We start from the raw sequence: 15742 nt of genomic DNA on the forward strand, positions 1-15742 counted from the left end.
CAACTCGTCCGCTCACCCGATGAAGGAGCGGCGCACCGAAAGCTCGTGATTGCAAATAAACCAGGTGGACTTGAACCTGGTCCAATGAGGACAGACCGAGAGTCCTTCTCCTCACGGGGACAATCCCTCTCACCCCTGGAATCAATCTCGTGAACTCTCCCTTACTCTCTCCCTCTCGGGTCAAGGATGTTCCTCTCTTGGGGAAGGAGATTGGGAACTGGACCCAAGACTGGTCTCACCAAGGCTTTGCTCTCTCTCTCTCTCCCCCCATCCAGGAGGTGACGTCCGTCTTGCGTCGGGTCAAGGAGCTACGCCGCCTCTCGCAGCGACTGCAGCGAGTCCACCCCAACGTACTGGCCAAGGTGTTGAAGAAGGGGGTGCTGTTTCGCAACGAGGACTGGGTGGTGGTGGACAAGCCTTATGGAGTGCCAATGGAAGGTATGGGGACGGGGAGGGAGCGAATGAAACATCGAGTGACGGGACTCAAGAGCGGGAAAGGCATGTCGCTGGGTGAGAGTTAACCCTCCCTCCTTCTCTCTCCTCTCACCTTCCCCCCCCCCCCCCCACCCACCCCCCTTTTCCTCTCTCTTCCCACTCCGCAGCCGATCCCGCCACGGGCACCGGGATTCAAGAGGTGCTGCCAGTCCTGGCTAAGATGATGTATGGGATGAAGGCAGAGCCCCTCCATGTCTGCCACAGGCTGGACAAGGACACCACCGGGGCCATGATCCTGGCCAGGGACGAGACGTCGGCCCAAGGAATGAACCTGCGTTTCCGGATGCACCAAGTCATCAAGAAATACTGGTAATGGGGCGAGGAGGAGGGGGGGGGTTATAAACTCTGTCACCCTCCGCTGTTTCAATCCACGTGTGTGTTAGAACAAAGAAAATTCCAGCACAGGGACAGGCCCTTCGGCCCCTCCTGCACCGACCATGCTGCCCCCGACTGAACTAAAACCCCCTCCCCTTCCGGGGACCGTATCCCTCTATTCCCATCCTATTCATGGATGTGTCCAGACGCCCCTTAAAACTCACGACCGTATCCGCTTCCACTCCCTCCCCCGGCAGCGAGTTCCAGGCACCCACCACCCTCTGTGTAAAAAACCTGCCTCATACATCTCCTTTAAACCTTGCCCCTCGCCCCTTAAACCTGTGCCCCCCCGAGTAACTGACTCTTCCACCCTGGGGGGAAAAAGCTTCTGACTATCCACTCTGCCCCTCATAATCCTGTAGACTTCTATCAGGTCGCCCCTCAACCTCCGTCGCTCCAGTGAGAACAAACCAAGTTTCTCCAACCTCTCCTCATAGCTAATGTCCTCCAGACCAGGACAACATCCTGGTAAATCTTTTCTGTACCCTCTCCAAAGCCTCCACATCCTTCTGGTAGTGTGGCGACCAGAATTGAACACTATATTCCAAGTGCGGCCTAACTAAGGTTCTACAAAGCTGCAACATGACTTGCCAATTTTTAAACTCAACGCCCCGGCCGATGAAGGTAAGCATGCCGTATGCCTTCTTGACTACCTTCTCCACCTGCGTTGCCACTTTCAGTGACCTGTGTCCCTGTACACCCAGATCCCTCTGCCTATCAATACTCTTAAGGGTTCTGCCATTTACTGTATATTTCCTATCTGTATTAGACCTTCCAAAATGCATTACCTCACATTTGTCTGGATTAAACTCCATCTGCCATCTCTCCGCCCAAGTCTCCAACCGATCTATATCCTGCTGTATCCTCTGATGGTCCTCATCGCTATCCGCAAATCCACCAACCTTTGTGTCGTCTGCAAACTTACTAATCAAACCAGTTACATTTTCCTCCAAATCATTTATATATATTACAAACAGCAAAGGTCCCAGCACTGATCCCTGAGGAACACCACTTGTCACAACCCTCCATTCAGAAACAGCCCCTTCCACTGCTACCCTCTGTCTTCTTTGACCGAGCCAGTTTTGAATCCACCTTGCCAGCTCACCTCTGATCCCATGCGACTTCACCTTCTGCACCAGTCTGCCATGAGGGACCTTATTACAGTATGAAAAGTATCAGCCCCGTCTCTCAGTCCGTGTGTGTTATAACTGTATTAATCTCCATCTCTCTCCCTCTCTCAGGGCGATTACTGTTGGGATTCCTGTCCCATCTCAAGGTGTTATCGACATTCCCATGGTAGAGAGAGAGGTCAACAGCCCCAGGAAGCATTATAAGGTCAGTGACATCCCCCACACTGTCCCCCATCAAACACTCCCAGGACAGGTACAGCACGGGGTTAGATACAGAGTAAAGCTCCCTCTACACTGTCCCCCATCAAACACTCCCAGGACAGGTACAGCACGGGGTTAGATACAGAGTAAAGCTCCCTCGACACTGTCCCCCATCAAACACTCCCAGGACAGGTACAGCACGGGGTGAGATACAGAGTAAAGCTCCCTCCACACTGTCCCCATCAAACACCCCCAGGACAGGTACAGCACGGGGTTAGATACAGAGTAAAGCTCCCTCTACACTGTCCCCATCAAACACCCCCAGGACAGGCACAGCACGGGGTTAGATACAGAGTAAAGCTCCCTCTACACAGTCCCCATCAAACACTCCCAGGACAGGTACAGCACGGGGTTAGATACAGAGTAAAGCTCCCTCTACACTGTCCCCCATCAAACACCCCAGGACAGGCACAGCACGGGGTTAGATACAGAGTAAAGCTCCCTCTACACTGTCCCCATCAAACACTCCCAGGACAGGTACAGCACGGGGTTAGATACAGAGTAAAGCTCCCTCCACACTGTCCCCATCAAACACTCATAGGACAGGGACAGCACGGGGTTAGATACAGAGTAAAGCTCCCTCTACACTGTCCCCCATCAAACACTCCCAGGACAGGTACAGCACGGGGTTAGATACAGAGTAAAGCTCCCTCGACACTGTCCCCCATCAAACACTCCCAGGACAGGTACAGCACGGGGTTAGATACAGAGTAAAGCTCCCTCTACACTGTCCCCATCAAACACTCCCAGGACAGGTACAGCACGGGGTTAGATACAGAGTAAAGCTCCCTCTACACTGTCCCCATCAAACACTCCCAGGACTGGTACAGCACGGGGTTAGATACAGAGTAAAGCTCCCTCTACACTGTCCCCCATCAAACACTCCCAGGACAGGTACACCGCGGGGTTAGATACAGAGTAAAGCTCCCTCTACACTGTCCCCCATCAAACACTCCCAGGGCAGGGACAGCACGGGGTTAGATACAGAGTAAAGCTCCCTCTACACTGTCCCCCATCAAACACTCCCAGGACAGGGACAGCACGGGGTTAGATACAGAGTAAAGCTCCCTCTACACTGTCCCCCATCAAACACTCCCAGGACAGGTACAGCACGGGGTTAGATACAGAGTAAAGCTCCCTCTACACTGTCCCCCATCAAACACTCCCAGGACAGGTACAGCACGGGGTTAGATACAGAGTAAAGCTCCCTCTACACTGTCCCCCATCAAACACTCCCAGGACAGGTACAGCACGGGGTTAGATACAGAGTAAAGCTCCCTCTACACTGTCCCCCATCAAACACTCCCAGGACAGGTACAGCACGGGGTTAGATACAGAGTAAAGCTCCCTCTACACTGTCCCCCATCAAACACTCCCAGGACAGGACAGCACGGGGTTAGATACAGAGTAAAGCTCCCTCTACACTGTCCCCCATCAAACACTCCCAGGACAGGTACAGCACAGGGTTAGATACAGAGTAAAGCTCCCTCTACATTGTCCCCATCAAACACTCCCAGGACAGGTACAGCACGGGGTTAGATACAGAGTAAAGCTCCCTCTACACTGTCCCCCATCAAACACTCCCGGGACAGGGACAACACGGGGTTAGATACAGAGTAAAGCTCCCTCTACACTGTTCCCATCAAACACTCCCAGGACAGGGACAGCACGGGGTTAGATACAGAGTAAAGCTCCCTCGACACTGTCCCCATCAAACACTCCCAGGACAGGTACAGCACGGGGTTAGATACAGAGGAAAGCTCCCTCTACACTGTCCCCTATCAAACACTCCCAGGACAGGTACAGCACGGGGTTAGATACAGAGTAAAGCTCCCTCCACACTGTCCCCCATCAAACACTCCCAGGACAGGTACAGCACGGGGTTAGATACAGAGTAAAGCTCCCTCTACACTGTCCCCCATCAAACACTCCCAGGACAGGTACGGCACGGGGTTAGATACAGAGTAAAGCTCCCTCTACACTGTCCCCATCAAACACTCCCAGGACAGGTACAGCACGGGGTTAGATACAGAGTAAAGCTCCCTCTGCACTGTCCCCCATCAAACACTCCCAGGACAGGTACAGCACGGGGTTAGATACAGAGTAAAGCTCCCTCTTCACTGTCCCCCATCAAACACTCCCAGGACAGGTACAGCACGGGGTTAGATACAGAGTAAAGCTCCCTCTACACTGTCCCCCATCAAACACTCCCAGGACAGGTACAGCACGCGGTTAGATACAGAGTAAAGCTCCCTCTACACTGTCCCCCATCAAACACTCCCAGGACACGGGGTTAGATACAGAGTAAAGCTCCCTCCACACTGTCCCCCATCAAACACTCCCAGGACAGGTACAGCACAGGGTTAGATACAAAGTAAAGCTCCCTCTACACTGTCCCCCATCAAACACTCCCAGGACAGGTACAGCACGGGGTTAGATACAGAGTAAAGCTCCCTCTACACTGTCCCCCATCAAACACTCCCAGGACAGGTACAGCACGGGGTTAGATACAGAGTAAAGCTCCCTCTACACTGTCCCCATCAAACACTCCCAGGACAGCTACAGCACGGGGTTAGATACAGAGTAAAGCTCCCTCTACACTGTCCCCATCAAACACTCCCAGGACAGGTACAGCACGGGGTTAGGTACAGAGTAAAGCTCCCTCTACACTGTCCCCATCAAACACTCCCAGGACAGGTACAGCACGGGGTTAGATACAGAGTAAAGCTCCCTCTACACTGTCCCCCATCAAACACTCCCAGGACAGGTACAGCACGGGGTTAGATACAGAGTAAAGCTCCCTCTCCACTGTCCCCATCAAACACTCCCAGGACAGGTACAACACGGGGTTAGATACAGAGTAAAGCTCCCTCTACACTGTCCCCCATCAAACACTCCCAGGACAGGTACAGCACGGGGTTAGATACAGAGTAAAGCCCCCTCTCCACTGTCCCCATCAAACACTCCCAGGACAGGTACAACACGGGGTTAGATACAGAGTAAAGCTCCCTCTACACTGTCCCCATCAAACACTCCCAGGACAGGTACAGCACGGGGTTAGATACAGAGTAAAGCTCCCTCTACACTGTCCCCATCAAACACTCCCAGGACAGGTACAGCACGGGGTTAGATACAGAGTAAAGTTCCCTCTACACTGTTCCCATCAAACACTCCCAGGACAGGTACAGCACGGGGTTAGATACAGAGTGAAGCTCCCTCTACACTGTCCCCATCAAACACTCCCAGGACAGGTACAGCATGGGGTTAGATACAGAGTAAAGCTCCCTCTACACTGTCCCCCATCAAACACTCCCAGGACAGGTACAGCACGGGGTTAGATACAGAGTAAAGCTCCCTCTACACTGTCCCCCATCAAACACTCCCAGGACAGGTACAGCACGGGGTTAGATACAGAGTAAAGCTCCCTCTACACTGTCCCCCATCAAACACTCCCAGGACAGGTACAACACGGGGTTAGATACAGAGTAAAGCTCCCTCTACACTGTCCCCCATCAAACACTCCCAGGACAGGTACAGCACGGGGTTAGATACAGTGTAAAGCTCTCTCACTCACTCTCTCTCTCACGCACAGATGGCCTTGGCTCCCCTTTTCCGTGTGGGTGATGTGGAAGGCACCCTGTTCCGGGTGCGCCAGAACCGTGCCGCTCACAGCGCAGTTACCTACTACCGGGTTGTCGGAAGCTCCGGACGCACGGCCCTGGTGGAGTTGCAGCCCGTCACAGGTGAGGGGTGTTCCTGCGTGCGCTGCCACTGTCGGTGGGGTCTGAGTGACAGGGTGGGGGTAGGGCTGGACCGACTACCAGTTGACGCGAGGCAGCACCCGAGGGTGCCCTGCTCCGACTGCACCCCTGTGTGGGAACCCCTTGGGAGGAAGCCCCCTTATCCCGGCAAAGTTCCTCACGTCTGTGTCGTTAGGTTGGTTAAGAAGGTTAAGGCTCATGGGATACAAGGAGAAGTGGCTAGATGGGTGGAGAACTGGCTTGGCCATAGGAGACAGAGGGTAGTGGTCGAAGGGTCTTTTTCTGGCTGGAGGTCTGTGACCAGTGGTGTTCCGCAGGGCTCTGTACTGGGACCTCTGCTATTTGTGATATATAGAAATGATTTGGAAGAAGGTGTAACTGGTGTTATCAGCAAGTTTGCGGATGACACGAAGATGGCTGGACTTGCGGATAGCGAAGAGCATTGTCGGGCAATACAGCAAGATATAGATAGGCTGGAAAATTGGGCAGAGAGGTGGCAGATGGAGTTTAATCCGGATAAATGCGAAGTGATGCATTTTGGAAGAAATAATGTAGGGAGGAGTTATACAATAAATGGCAGAGTCATCAGGAGTATAGAAACACAGAGGGACCTGGGTGTGCAAGTCCACAAATCCTTGAAGGTGGCAGCACAGGTGGAGAAGGTGGTGAAGAAGGCATATGGTATGCTTGCCTTTATAGGACGGGGTATAGAGTATAAAAGCTGGAGTCTGATGATGCAGCTGTATAGAACGCTGGTTAGGCCACATTTGGAATACTGCGTCCAGTTCTGGTCGCCGCACTACCAGAAGGACGTGGAGGCATTGGAGAGAGTACAGAGAAGGTTTACCAGGATGTTGCCTGGTATGGAGGGTCTTAGCTATGAGGAGAGATTGGGTAGACTGGGGTTGTTCTCCCTGGAAAGACGGAGAATGAGGGGAGATCTAATAGAGGTATACAAGATTATGAAGGGGATAGATAGGGTGAACGGTGGGAAGCTTTTTCCCAGGTCGGAGGTGACGATCACGAGGGGTCACGGGCTCAAGGTGAGAGGGGCGAAGTATAACTCAGATATCAGAGGGACGTTTTTTACACAGAGGGTGGTGGGGGCCTGGAATGCGCTGCCAAGTAGGGTGGTGGAGGCAGGCACGCTGACATCGTTTAAGACTTACCCGGATAGTCTGGGAATGGAGGGATACAAACGAATGGTCTAGTTGGACTTGTTCATGGGAGACTTCATGGATCGAGGTTTCTACAGTGTCGAGACTTTCCTCCTGCTGCTCGCTCTGAAGGTCGAACCGAGACCCCGTGCTGTACCTGTCCTGGGGGTGTTTGATGGGGGACAGTGTAGAGGGAGCTTTACTCTGTATCTAACCCCGTGCTGTCCCTGTCCTGGGAGTGTTTGATGGGGACAGTGTAGAGGGAGCTTTACTCTGTATCTAACCCCGTGCTGTCCCTGTCCTGGGAGTGTTTGATGGGGGGACAGTGTAGAGGGAGCTTTACTCTGTATCTAACCCCGTGCTGTACCTGTCCTGGGAGTGTTTGATGGGGGACAGTGTAGAGGGAGCTTTACTCTGTATCTAACCCCGTGCTGTACCTGTCCTGGGAGTGTTTGATAGGGGACAGTGTAGAGGGAGCTTTAGAACATAGAACATAGAACATAGAACATTACAGCGCAGAACAGGCCCTTCGGCCCACGATGTTGCACCGACCAGTTAAAAAAAAACTGTGACCCTCCAACCTAAACCAATTTCTTTTCGTCCATGAACCTATCTACGGATCTCTTAAACGCCCCCAAACTAGGCGCATTTACTACTGATGCTGGCAGGGCATTCCAATCCCTCACCACCCTCTGGGTAAAGAACCTACCCCTGACATCGGTTCTATAACTACCCCCCCTCAATTTAAAGCCATGCCCCCTCGTGCTGGATTTCTCCATCAGAGGAAAAAGGCTATCACTATCCACCCTATCTAAACCTCTAATCATCTTATATGTTTCAATAAGATCCCCTCTTAGCCGCCGCCTTTCCAGTGAAAACAATCCCAAATCCCTCAGCCTCTCCTCATAGGATCTCCCCTCCATACCAGGCAACATCCTGGTAAACCTCCTCTGCACCCTCTCCAAAGCCTCCACATCCTTCCTGTAATGTGGGGACCAGAACTGCACACAGTACTCCAAGTGCGGCCGCACCAGAGTTGTGTACAGTTGCAACATAACGCTACGACTCCTAAATTCAATCCCCCTACCAATAAACGCCAAGACACCATATGCCTTCTTAACAACCTTATCTACTTGATTCCCAACTTTCAGGGATCTATGCACACATACACCTAGATCCCTCTGCTCCTCCACACTATTCAAAGTCCTCCCATTAGCCCTATACTCAACACATCTGTTATTCCTACCAAAGTGAATTACCTCACACTTCTCCGCATTAAACTCCATCCGCCACCTCTCGGCCCAACTTTGCAACCTGTCTAAGTCTTCCTGCAAACTACGACACCCTTCCTCACTGTCTACCACACCACCGACTTTGGTGTCATCAGCAAATTTGCTAATCCACCCAACTATACCCTCATCCAGATCATTAATAAATATTACAAACAGCAGTGGCCCCAAAACAGATCCCTGAGGTACACCACTTGTAACCGCACTCCATGATGAATATTTACTATCAACCACCACCCTCTGTTTCCTATCCGCTAGCCAATTCCTGATCCAATTTCCTAGATCACCCCCAATCCCATACATCTGCATTTTCTGCAGAAGCCTACCATGGTGAACCTTATCAAACGCCTTACTAAAATCCATATATACCACGTCCACTGCCTTGCCCCCATCCACCTCCTTGGTCACTTTCTCAAAAAACTCAATAAGGTTAGTAAGGCACGACCTACCTGCCACAAAACCATGCTGACTATCACCTATCAATTCATTACTCTCCAAATAACTATAAATCCTATCCCTTATAATTTTTTCCAACATCTTGCCGACAACAGAAGTGAGACTCACCGGTCTATAATTCCCGGGGAAGTCTCTGTTCCCCTTCTTAAACAATGGGACAACATTCGCTAACCTCCAATCTTCTGGTACTATACCAGAGGCCAACGACGACCTGAAGATCAGAGCCAGAGGCTCTGCAATCACTTCTCTTGCCTCCCAGAGAATCCTTGGATAAATCCCATCCGGACCAGGGGATTTATCTATTTTCAGACCCTCCAGAATATCCTGCACATCCTCCTTATCAACTGTAATACTGTCTATTCTACTCCCTTGCAACCCAGTGTCCTCCTCAGCTATATTCATGTCCCCTTGCGTGAACACCGAAGAGAAATATTGGTTCAATGCTTCACCAATCTCCTCCGGTTCCACACATAACTTCCCTCTGCCATCTATAACTGGCCCTAAACTTGCCCTAACCAACCTTTACTCTGTATCTAACCCCGTGCTGTACCTGTCCTGGGAGTGTTTGATGGGGACAGTGTAGAGGGAGCTTTACTCTGTATCTAACCCCGTGCTGTACCTGTCCTGGGAGTGTTTGATGGGGGACAGTGTAGAGGGAGCTTTACTCTGTATCTAACCCCGTGCTGTACCTGTCCTGGGAGTGTTTGATAGGGGACAGTGTAGAGGGAGCTTTACTCTGTATCTAACCCCGTGCTGTACCTGTCCTGGGAGTGTTTGATGGGGACAGTGTAGAGGGAGCTTTACTCTGTATCTAACCCCGTGCTGTACCTGTCCTGGGAGTGTTTGATGGGGGACAGTGTAGAGGGAGCTTTACTCTGTATCTAACCCCGTGCTGTCCCTGCCCTGGGAGTGTTTGATGGGGACAGTGTAGAGGGAGCTTTACTCTGTATCTAACCCCGTGCTGTACCTGTCCTGGGAGTGTTTGATGGGGGACAGTGTCGAGGGAGCTTTACTCTGTATCCAACCCCGTGTTGTACCTGTCCTGGGAGTGTTTGATAGGGGACAGTGTAGAGGGAGCTTTACTCTGTATCTAACCCCGTGCTGTACCTGTCCTGGGAGTGTTTGATGGGGACAGTGTACAGGGAGCTTTACTCTGTATCTAACCCCGTGCTGTACCTGTCCTGGGAGTGTTTGATGGGGGACAGTGTAGAGGGAGCTTTACTCTGTATCTCACCCCGTGCTGTCCCTGCCCTGGGAGTGTTTGATGGGGACAGTGTAGAGGGAGCTTTACTCTGTATCTAACCCCGTGCTGTACCTGTCCTGGGAGTGTTTGATGGGGGACAGTGTAGAGGGAGCTTTACTCTGTATCTAACCCCGTGTTGTACCTGTCCTGGGAGTGTTTGATGGGGGACAGTGCAGAGGGAGCTTTACTCTGTATCTAACCCCGTGCTGTACCTGTCCTGGGAGTGTTTGATAGGGGACAGTGTAGAGGGAGCTTTACTCTGTATCTAACCCCGTGCTGTACCTGTCCTGGGAGTGTTTGATGGGGGACAGTGCAGAGGGAGCTTTACTCTGTATCTAACCCCGTGCTGTACCTGTCCTGGGAGTGTTTGATGGGGGACAGTGTAGAGGGAGCTTTACTCTGTATCTAACCCCGTGCTGTCCCTGTCCTGGGAGTGTTTGATGGGGACAGTGTAGAGGGAGCTTTACTCTGTATCTAACCCCGTGCTGTCCCTGTCCTGGGAGTGTTTGATGGGGACAGTGTAGAGGGAGCTTTACTCTGTATCTAACCCCGTGCTGTACCTGTCCTGGGAGTGTTTGATGGGGGACAGTGTAGAGGGAGCTTTACTCTGTATCTAACCCCGTGCTGTACCTGTCCTGGGAGTGTTTGATGGGGGACAGTGTAGAGGGAGCTTTACTCTGTATCTAACCCCGTGCTGTACCTGTCCTGGGAGTGTTTGATGGGGGACAGTGTAGAGGGAGCTTTACTCTGCATCTAACCCCGTGCTGTACCTGTCCTGGGAGTGTTTGATGGGGGACAGTGTAGAGGGAGCTTTACTCTGTATCTAACCCCGTGCTGTACCTGTCCTGGGAGTGTTTGATGGGGACAGTGTAGAGGGAGCTTTACTCTGTATCTAACCCCGTGCTGTACCTGTCCTGGGAGTGTTTGATGGGGACAGTGTAGAGGGAGCTTTACTCTGTATCTAACCCCGTGCTGTACCTGTCCTGGGAGTGTTTGATGGGGACAGTGTAGAGGGAGCTTTACTCTGTATCTAACCCCGTGCTGTACCTGTCCTGGGAGTTTTTGATGGGGGGACAGTGTAGAGGGAGCTTTACTCTGTATCTAACCCCGTGCTGTACCTGTCCTGGGAGTGTTTGATGGGGGACAGTGTAGAGGGAGCTTTACTCTGTATCTAACCCCGTGCTGTACCTGTCCTGGGAGTGTTTGATGGGGACAGTGTAGAGGGAGCTTTACTCTGTATCTAACCCCGTGCTGTACCTGTCCTGGGAGTGTTTGATGGGGGACAGTGTAGAGGGAGCTTTACTCTGTATCGAACCCCGTGCTGTACCTGTCCTGGGAGTGTTTGATGGGGGACAGTGTAGAGGGAGCTTTACTCTGTATCTAACCCCGTGCTGTACCTGTCCTGGGAGTGTTTGATGGGGGACAGTGTAGAGGGAGCTTTACTCTGTATCTAACCCCGTGCTGTACCTGTCCTGGGAGTGTTTGATGGGGGACAGTGTAGAGAGAGCTTTACTCTGTATCTAACTCCATGCTGTACCTGTCCTGGGAGTGTTTGATGGGGACAGTGTAGAGGGAGCTTTACTCTGTATCTAACCCCGTGCTGTACCTGTCCTGGGAGTGTTTGATGGGGGACAGTGTAGAGGGAGCTTTACTCTGTATCTAACCCCGTGCTGTACCTGTCCTGGGAGTGTTTGATGGGGGACAGTGTAGAGGGAGCTTTACTCTGTATCTAACCCCGTGCTGTACCTGTCCGGGGAGTGTTTGATGGGGACAGTGTAGAGGGAGCTTTACTCTGTATCTAACCCTGTGCTGTACCTGTCCTGGGAGTGTTTGATGGGGACAGTGTAGAGGGAGCTTTACTCTGTATCAAACCCCGTGCTGTACCTGTCCTGGGAGTGTTTGATGGGGACAGTGTAGAGGGAGCTTTACTCTGTATCTAACCCCGTGCTGTACCTGTCCTGGGAGTGTTTGATGGGGGACAGTGTAGAGGGAGCTTTACTCTGTATCTAACCCCGTGCTGTACCTGTCCTGGGAGTGTTTGATGGGGGACAGTGTAGCGGGAGCTTTACTCTGTATCTAACCCCGTGCTGTACCTGTCCTGGGAGTGTTTGATGGGGGACTGTGTAGAGGGAGCTTTACTCTGTATCTAACCCCGTGCTGTACCTGTCCTGGGAGTGTTTGATGGGGGACAGTGTAGAGGGAGCTTTACTCTGTATCTAACCCCGTGCTGTACCTGTCCTGGGAGTGTTTGATGGGGGACTGTGTAGAGGGAGCTTTACTCTGTATCTAACCCCGTGCTGTACCTGTCCTGGGAGTGTTTGATAGGGGACAGTGTAGAGGGAGCTTTACTCTGTATCTAACCCCGTGCTGTACCTGTCCTGGGAGTGTTTGATGGGGACAGTGTAGAGGGAGCTTTACTCTGTATCTAACCCCGTGCTGTACCTGTCCTGGGAGTGTTTGATGGGGGACAGTGTAGAGGGAGCTTTACTCTGTATCTAACCCCGTGCTGTGCCTGTCCTGGGAGTGTTTGATGGGGACAGTGTAGAGGGAGCTTTACTCTGTATCTAACCCCGTGCTGTACCTGTCCTGGGAGTGTTTGATGGGGACAGTGCAGAGGGAGCTTTACTCTGTATCGAACCCCGTGCTGTACCTGTCCTGGGAGTGTTTGATGGGGGACAGTGTAGAGGGAGCTTTACTCTGTATCTAACCCCGTGCTGTACCTGTCCTGGGAGTGTTTGATGGGGACAGTGTAGGGTCAGGAACTGTGCTCAGTGTCTCACCCTCTCTCTCTCTCCCCCAGGTGTGAAGCATCAGATCCGTGTCCACCTCGCTCTGGGCCTCGGCTGCCCTGTCCTTGGAGATCACAAATATTCCAAATGGAACAGCCTGGAGCCACAGGTACACAGAGAGGCGGGGAGGGGGAGAAGGTCTCGCGGGAGGGGGTCTCAGTGTGGGGGGGGCGGGGGGCGGGGGGAGGGTGGGGAGAGGGTGATAAAGGTGTCAATCAGAGACTAACATTTATTTCTCTCTCTCTCCCCCACGTCTCTCTCCCCCACGTCTCTCTCTCTCTCCCTCCCCCCCGTCTCTCTCCCTCTCTCTCTCCCCCCCCCGTCTCTCTCTCTCTCTCCCTCCCCCCCCGTCTCTCTCTCTCTCTCTCCCTCCCCCCCGTCTCTCTCTCTTTCCCTCCCCCCGTCTCTCTCTCTCTCTCTCCCTCCCCCCCGTCTCTCTCTCTCTCCCTCCCCGTCTCTCTCTCTCTCCCTCCCCGTCTCTCTCTCTCTCCCTCCCCGTCTCTCTCTCTCCCCCCCCGTCTCTCTCTCTCCCTCCCCCCCGTCTCTCTCTCCCTCCCGTCTCTCTCTCTCTCTCCCCCTCCCCCCCCGTCTCTCTCCCTCCCTCCCCCCCGTCTCTCTCTCTCTTCCCCCCCCGTCTCTCTCTCTCCCTCTCCCTCCCCCCGTCTCTCTCTCTCTCCCCCCCGTCTCTCTCTCTCTCTCCCCCCCCCGTCTCGCTCTCTCTCTCTCCCCCCCGTCTCGCTCTCTCTGTCTCCCCCCCGTCTCTCTCTCTCTGCCCCCGCCCCCTTCTCTCTCGCACCCCGTCTCTCACTCTCTGTCTCTGCCCCCCGCCCCCGTCTCCCTCTCTCCCCCCCGTCTCTCTCTCTCTCCCCCCCCCCACCCACCTCTCCCACAGAGATTACCAGACGGCGTACTGAGACGTCTGGGTCTGACGCAGCCGAAATCCCGTCACCTCCCCCTGCACCTGCACGGCCGCCAGCTCGAGGTCCCGGGCGGGGTCAGTGGGGAGGGGGACGGGGGCTGTGAGCCGGACCCTCTGTTCAGTGTCACCTGCCAACCCCCCCGCTACTTCCTGCAGACCCTGAAACACCTGAGGATCCGCTGGCAGGAGAACGATTCCCCCCCATCTCCCCCCGGGGCTGGGCAGGGGAAACCCTCCCTCCCTCCCTCCCTCCCTCCCCCCGGGGTAGGACAGGGGAAACCCTCCCTCCCCCCCCCGGGGTAGGACAGGGGAGACCTCCCTCCCCCCCGGGGCTGGGCAGGGGAAACCCTCCCTCCCCCCGGGGTAGGACAGGGGAAACCCTCCCTCCCTCCCCGGGGTAGGACAGGGGAAACCCTCCCTCCCCCCGGGGTAGGACAGGGGAGACCCTCCCTCCCTCCTGGGGTAGGACAGGGGAGACCCTCCCTCCCCCCGGGGCTGGGCAGGGGAAACCCTCCCTCCCTCCCCCGGGGCTGGGCAGGGGAGACCCTCCCTCCCTCCCCTGGGGCTGGGCAGGGGAAACCCTCCCTCCCTCCCCCCGGGGCTGGGCAGGGGAAACCCTCCCTCCCTCCCCCCGGGGTAGGACAGGGGAAACCCTCCCTCCCTCCCCCGGGGCTGGGCAGGGGAAACCCTCCCTCCCTCCCCCGGGGCTGGGCAGGGAAACCCTCCCTCCCTCCCCCGGGGCTGGGCAGGGGAAACCCTCCCTCCCTCCCCCGGGGTAGGACAGGGGAATCCCTCCCTCCCCCCCCCGGGGTAGGACAGGGGAAACCCTCCCTCCCCCCGGGGCTGGGCAGGGGAAACCCTCCCTCCCTCCCCCCGGGGTAGGACAGGGGAGACCTCCCTCCCCCCGGGGCTGGGCAGGGGAAACCCTCCCTCCCTCCCCCCGGGGTAGGACAGGGGAGACCTCCCTCCCCCCCGGGGCTGGGCAGGGGAAACCCTCCCTCCCCCCGGGGCTGGGCAGGGGAAACCCTCCCTCCCCCCCGGGGTAGGACAGGGGAAACCCTCCCTCCCTCCCCCCGGGGTAGGACAGGGGAGACCCTCCCTCCCTCCTGGGGTAGGACAGGGGAGACCCTCCCTCCCCCCGGGGGCTGGGCAGGGGAAACCCTCCCTCCCTCCCCCGGGGCTGGGCAGGGGAAACCCTCCCTCCCTCCCCCGGGGCTGGGCAGGGGAAACCCTCCCACCCCCCCCGGGCTGGGCAGGGGAAACCCTCCCTCCCTCCCGGGGTAGGACAGGGGAAACCCTCCCTCCCCCCGGGGCTGGGCAGGGGAAACCCTCCCTCCCTCCCCCCGGGGTAGGACAGGGGGAGACCCTCCCGGGTAGGACAGGGGAAACCCTCCCGGGGTAGGACAGGGGTGAACCAATCCCCCCTTCCCCCCCGGGGTGAAGGATGTAGTGACCCCTTGTCCTGCATGTCCCAGCGATGGGGTTGGTGAGCGAGGGTCGGCACTGGGGACACGGTGAAGCTTTGGTGTGAGGTGAGGGAAGGAGGACACTGATATCTGCCCCCTCCCCACTCTGTATCTACGCGGTTACCCCTGGGGGAGAGGGGGGGGGTAAGGACCCTGATGTGATTCATTGTGAACTTGCTGAGCTGTAATAAAGGTTTCCGTTGAAGAGACTCTCGTTAATCTGGGCCGCTGCTGACTGCACCAACACAGGGGCTGGGGAGGCACAGAGGGTCGGAGGGTCAGTGCTGAGGGAGCGCCGCACTGTGGGAGGGTCAGTGCTGAGGGAGCGCCGCACTGTGGGAGGGTCAGTGCTGAGGGAGCGCCGCACTGTGGGAGGGTCAGTGCTGAGGGAGCGCCGCACT

General features: G+C 55.1%; 1 protein-coding gene across 1 annotated transcript; it reads left to right on the forward strand.

Moving 5' to 3' along the window:
• Positions 1-275: 275 nt before the first annotated feature.
• On the forward strand, positions 276-15546 carry LOC144491040 (pseudouridylate synthase RPUSD4, mitochondrial-like; the record flags this gene model as incomplete). Its single annotated transcript, XM_078208718.1, has 6 exons — positions 276-438; positions 603-804; positions 2112-2205; positions 5854-6004; positions 12968-13065; positions 13849-15546. Coding segments are annotated over 6 exons (1038 nt in total), but the record flags the coding sequence as incomplete, so codon positions are not given.
• Between the last annotated feature and the right edge of the window lie 196 nt (positions 15547-15742).

The sequence above is a fragment of the Mustelus asterias genome, unplaced genomic scaffold (assembly GCF_964213995.1).
Source record: "Mustelus asterias unplaced genomic scaffold, sMusAst1.hap1.1 HAP1_SCAFFOLD_4281, whole genome shotgun sequence".
Taxonomy (NCBI): domain Eukaryota; kingdom Metazoa; phylum Chordata; class Chondrichthyes; order Carcharhiniformes; family Triakidae; genus Mustelus; species Mustelus asterias.